At 55.3% G+C, this 6,000-nt stretch overlaps 1 protein-coding gene across 3 annotated transcripts in view; it reads right to left on the reverse strand.

The window, feature by feature from the left end:
- The window catches only part of NOL10 (nucleolar protein 10), a 92,556-nt gene extending 90,532 nt beyond the window's left edge, over positions 1–2,024 (reverse strand). For all 3 annotated transcript variants that reach the window (XM_040992823.1, XM_040992824.1, XM_040992822.1), the window contains exon 1: positions 1,876–2,024. In XM_040992823.1, coding sequence (XP_040848757.1) covers positions 1,876–1,941 — 66 coding nt within the window. In that variant the 5' untranslated portion in view covers positions 1,942–2,024. The remainder of the gene's footprint in view (positions 1–1,875) is intronic.
- Between the last annotated feature and the right edge of the window lie 3,976 nt (positions 2,025–6,000).

Raw genomic sequence — 6,000 nt, forward strand, 5'->3', positions numbered from 1 at the left:
AAGGTGTTTTTGTCACCAGGGTAACATTCTCCACTTGGGGTGCTATGTTGAGGGGAGAGGTAGGCCTGACAGTAGCAGGGTACCCCAAGCAAAACCTCGAGCTGGACACCGAGGGGGAGACGGAGGTGGAAAGGGGGTTCGCTCAGGAGGTGCCGGGCGCTGCATGGCACAGGAGCAAGGGGCCTGAGTCTGTCAAAGGCTTGGCTCAGGTGATGGCCTTTTTCTTTATTTATTTGAGAGGCAGAGTGACAGTGAAAGAGACAGAGAGAGACAGAGAGAGGGATCTTTCATTCACTGGTTTGTTCCTGAAACGCACAACACCCCAGTCTGGGGTAAGGCCGAAGCCAAGAACCAACTGTCGGGGAGTGAGCTAGCAGATGGAAGACCTCTCTCTTTAACTCTGCCTTTCAAATAAACAAAGAGAGCTTAAAATAATAAGAATAATCCTAAAACTCCAGTGAGCCCCAACAGCACTAGGGATAAGCACATGTTCTCCATTGCCCACAAGGGCCACCTCAGCCTTCCCACTCACCCCTCCCCAGTCTAGTCCTCCCCCAGGCCAAGGACACTGCCACTCGGGGACATCCGTGCGTCCTGCTCTCTCAGCACTGGGCTCTCAGCCACGTCAGCACAGGACTGGCGAGCCCTCACCCTTCACACTTCTGAAATGAAGCCACGAGGAGAGTGGACACTTTGTCCAAAGCCCTATGCTCAATGCTGAAGGCACCACAACTGTCTTCCAAGCACACAAAGCACTCTTAAGAGCTGCACCTATTTAAGTTGGAAGACAGAGCAACAGAGAAAAAGAAGGAGGAATCGAGAGGGGGAATCTCCCCCCCCTCTGGATCACCTCCCCCCTGGAAGGTCAGCCACCACCCAAGGCCAGCCGGCCAAAGCTGGGAGCCTGGACCTCCACTCGGGTCTCCCACGGGCATGGGTGGGGACTCACGAACACAGGCCATCACCTGCTGCCTCCTCCGGCAGGTCAGCAGGAAGCTGGGCTGGCCAGCAGATGCCGGATCCCAGGCAACCCCCTGGGGGGTCCCCCCCCCAGCACGCACTCCACGTGGCCCCTCCCTGGCACTCACCCTCCCTCCCACTCATTTTCTTTAGCCCTTTTCCCAAGAGGTACCCCATCTGACACAAGCACTAGGCACCCTGGGCTTACAGGCAGAGAACCTGAAATCCTGATGAGAACTGAGGACTCTGGCCACTGGTCCCCACGTTTCTGAAGAAAGAGTTGTATGCATTCTAGTTAACAACCAACAGTGGCGCACTATCAAGTGACAGGCTTTTAAACCACTTTCCCACGAGCACAGGGTCTTAACATGGAAAAGAACTCGCGGAACCTTCCCCCCTCCCCGGAAATGCCTGGCCTGAGCCTCGATCATCCGTCAAGGAAAGAGAAGCGAGGCATGGCCGTCCCGGCGTGTGACTCGGCTACCTCCCCCTTGCTCTCCCTGAATCTCGCAAAACGCCCCTCTCAGCTCTGACCACCGGACAAGTCGTGTCCAGCACAGCCGGGAGACGCTGCCCTCCACGCAACCAGCCGCATACACGCACAGTCCACCGCTGGACCCCCAGCCCCGGGCACGCCGAGCAAGTCGAGCACCAGCACATGCACGGGCAGGACAGTGTGGCTGTCTGTCCCCCCGTCTGCCCAAGCTGTCCTCCACGGACCACCACCAAAGCCCAGGACAACGTCGCCCAACTCCCGGCAAAGCTCGGTCCCGCTCCCGGCGGAACCCTCGCCTCTCGGTCCGGCTCACACACAGGCCGGGGAGCCCCTCTCGGACAGAGAGGCCCCGGGGGCCAGCAGAGAGAGGACCGGACGCCCAGCACGAAAGAGCCCCGAGAGATCGGAAAGCGACTCACCTCCGGCAGAGACTTGCCGCAGCTTAAGCTGTAAATCTTGACCTCGTTAAGGCTGGAAACCTGCATGGCGACGGCGAGGGACAGCGATAGAAGCCGGGGTGCCGGATCCCCACGCACCTACACGCCGCAGCACCGGAATCCCAGACGCCCGGCAGCACGGCGTGCGGTGCCGGCGCAAGACGATGACGCACTTCCGGCCCGCAGGAAGCGTGTGCGTCCCCGGAAGAAGGAAGGTGGCGGATCGTGGAGGCGAGGTGTCCGAGAGAGATGAGGCGGGGTGAGGAGCGCTGGCCCGGTGGCCGGGGCTCAGGGCGGGCCGTGGAGGGGGCCCCGGGTCTTTGGGCCGCTGCACCCTCGTGGGAGACCCGGGAGAGGCTCCTGGCTTCTACCTGGCCCGGCCTGCATTGTGATGACCACCTGGGGTGTGAATCAACAGCGGGAAGCTCTCTCCACCTCCTTTTCTTTAACTCCATCTTTAAGAAATCTGAAGACGCAGCGTTCTCACAGAGATGAAAACCTGAGGGGGAAGAGTTCTTTTGAAAGACTCGGTTTTATTAAAATGCATAAAGAGAGACCTTGCCTCCACTGGTTCGCTTCCCGGACTCACTCCAGAACCAGGCGTGCTAGGCTGGACGGGTCCCTGGGCCCTGGCAGTCTGGACCCTGAGCCCCTGGATCCTGGATCCTGAGTCCTGGATGGCACTCAACCACATCTCCTTTGGGCGGCTAAGCCGCCGTCGGCCCTCCTCAGCACACTCGCTGGCCGCTGACTCCGGCCGAAGGAGGGCCTGCAGCCACGCTGCCCCGCCGTGCTTCTGAGAGATCTCTTAACACTTCCTTCATTTTCATTCCTCCTGCCCAAGTTCAAATAAGTGCCATTTTTGGATTCTCAGATTCCTGGCTGGCCTCCCTACCTGCTTTTTATTTGCGCCCGAAAGGCAAAGTGACAGAGAGGAAGAGACAAAAACATACCTTCTATCGGCTGCTGCGCGCCCCAAATGCCCACAACAGGGGAGCCGGACCAGGTGGAAGCCGGGCCCAGAGGTCTTGAGCACCTTCTGTTAGTTTCTCAGGCACAGTAGCAGGGAGCTGGGTCGGAAGTGGAGCAGAGGGCGCTCAAATCAGCACCCATGTGGGATGTGGGCATTGGAGGTAGTGGTCTAAACTGCAGTGCCACAGTGCCGCAGCCCTGGCCATCTGAGACGGCCCGCCTGCTGATGGCAGGACCAGGTTTGTGTGTAAGCTCAGACACACGCCCCCACTTGGCCACCGTGATGAGGAAGAGGAGAGGTGGCAGGACTTCTTGGAACAAGTCGGAGCCTGGCAGTTGGCCAGACTGAGGTGGGGTGGGAGGAGTTAAATTGTGCCAGAGAATTGATTAGTAGGGATAGAGAGTGTGGAAACCCTCCTGTGACGTCACTGTGTTCCCTACCCAGTGCAGGGGCAGCTGATTCCCCCAGAGCAACGCGACGCCTCATAGTAAGTCATGAAGTTTTAAAGTTTGCCTGCAAACAATGCACAGGCTTATTTTTGGTTTATAGTAATACAAGAACCAATGGCATAATGCCTTTTCTCTAAAGATTTATTTATCTGAAAGGCAGAGTAGCAGATAGAGACAGAGAGAGCCTCTGTGTGGTAGTTCATTCCTTAAGTGGCTGCAACAACCAGGCCTGTGCCAGACCACACCAGGGACCAGGAACTTCATCCAGGAGTCCCAAGCACTTGGACCATCTTCGGAGCAGGGAGCTGGGTTGGGAGCAGAACTGCTAGTCTGAACTGATTCTGTATTATAGGCTGCTAACATCACAAACAGTGGCTTGACTGCTTTGGGCATTCAGGGGATAAACCAGCTGAAGGAAGGTCTTTGCTGCTTTGCCTTTCAGTTAAGTGAAAATAAGTTGTAAACAAAGACTTTTTTTTTAAAGCTGACATACGGCTTTCTCACGTGCATCCTGACCTGGTCAGTGGGGGTTCTCTTGAATCTCCCCTGGATAAATCTGCCACGCGAACCCTTGGTCAGCATGGAGCGCCAGGACTCTGTCTGTTCAAGGAGTCCTGAAGTCTCCCTAAGCTGAGAAAAGGTATTGGATTTGTGCATTTTTCCATGGAGGAGAGGCAGTGTCCTCATTGATTCCAGATAAGGTCAGAGTGAATTGCCTATTTGGGGCCTCAGGAGTAAGCCCCATCCAGCATTGCCGGAGCCTGGGCAGGGCTGGCCAGATGAGCCAAGCCCACAAAATTTCTTTCTTTTTTTCTTTTTTTTTTTTTTCTAGAACCCGTTTCTTCGCCTTCTCTGCAGGAAGCAGTCTAAGAGACCTGTGGGTAGATTTCCCACCTTAACCACCCCTTTGTCCCTCCTCGCCCTTCTCTTCTGGGAAGAAGGGCTCTGGTCAAGCACAGAGTTGCTGCTGGCCAAGGCAGAGCTGCCAGAAGGTCTGACCTGCCCGTGTCTCCAAAGCAAGCTTTCTGGGTTTCCACATCATCACAGTCCCCTCTGTCCCATGCCACCGCTGCTGTGAGAGCCAGCTTCTTAGTCTCCTAGGTCTTACCCCTCCCCTGTGAGGCCAGTTCCCCCATTCCCCATCCCTCACAGGCATGTTATAAACCAGTACATCAGGGGCCAGCGTTGTATAGTGAGCAAAGTCTACCTGCAATGCTGGCTGACATCCCAAGCAGGTGCCAGTTTGAGTCCCATCTGCTCCACTTCTGATCCAGCTCCCTGCTAATGGTCTGGGAAAGGCAGCAGAAGACAGCCTAAGTGTTTGGGCCTCTGCCACCCACATGAGACACCTAGAAGAAGCTCCTGGCTCCAGCCTGGCCCATCCCTGACTGCTGCAGTCATCTGGGAAGTAAAGCACCAGAGGGAAGATCTGTATCTATATGTCTCTCTCCAATTCTGTCTTTCAAATCAGTAAGGCTTAAATGAACAAACAGTGCACCAGGCAGCATGACTTCCCTGCTTGTGGCCCAGGACGTTCACACGGAAGTCCAACACCGGCCGCTCCCTGCCTGGATCTGCACGGCTCAGCTTTAGCATGTCTTATAGATGAGATTCATCACCATTTGCTGCTCTTCCTGCCTTGATGTCTTTGTGCTTGTTCTTCCCTGCCCAAAATTCTCTGACTTTGGCTTTTATGTGGTTGGGTGAACCCAGCTGAAGTTTCACCCCCGCTCAGAGATGCCCCCAAAGAGCCTCTCCCCCATGCCTTCCTAGCAGCCTCTGTCTTGTCCATGTACTGACTGCCTTCACTGCCTGTGTTGTTTGAAATGTTTTCAGACCTGGCACACTGGTTCAATTGGCTAATCCTTCCCCTGCAAGAACTGGGATCCTTATGGGTGCCAGTTCATTTCCTGACTGCTCCACTTCTCATTTAACTTCCTGCCTATGGCCTGGGAAAGCAACGGAGGATGGCACAAAGCACTGGGAGCTTGCACCTGTGTGGGAGACCAGGAGGAAGCCTCTGGCTCCTGGCTTTGGATGAGCTCAGCTCTGGTCATTGTAGCAATTTGGGGAATGAATCTATGGATGGAAGATCTTTCTGTATTTCCTTTCTCTGTAAATCTGCCTTTCCAATAGAGGTGAATAAATCTTAGAAAAAAGAAGAGATAAGGAAGAAATGTGTTCTTGCATTGATTCCTAAGCCTGGTGGGCACACATACCCACCACCTTGCCCATCTGCGTGCCCCGCTGAGGCATTGGTGGCCTTCATACCGCTCAGCCCCCCGACACCCATCAGCTCTGAGGTGACCAGCCAGGAGTACCTGCCTAACCCCTCCTGTTCTCAGAACCATCGTTGCCTGTAACCTGCAGAGGGATTGTCCAAACCTTTGTGAGAACAGTAGCAAATGGATTGGTCTTATTTCTGCGGGACAGTGACTGCGTACTTGGTGGCTTGTGACAATAGCCACCAGCTACCTTGCAGCCCTGTGGGGCAGTCTAATCCTGCTGGCTCCTCAGCTCAGGGTGCCAGGCTGGAACAAGGCCGGCCTGCAGGGGAGACTGGGAAAAATCAGCTATCAGCCAAATTTGGTCTTTCCCGGCTGTGGGACCAAGGTTCCCATTTTCCCACTGGCTGGCACTTCACTTCCTTCTGTCCTTTCACCATGGTCCCGCGTATAGAACACA

This window comes from Ochotona curzoniae, unplaced genomic scaffold, assembly GCF_017591425.1.
Source record: "Ochotona curzoniae isolate NIBS_2020 unplaced genomic scaffold, NIBS_Ocur_1.0 contig_883, whole genome shotgun sequence".
NCBI classification, from domain to species: domain Eukaryota; kingdom Metazoa; phylum Chordata; class Mammalia; order Lagomorpha; family Ochotonidae; genus Ochotona; species Ochotona curzoniae.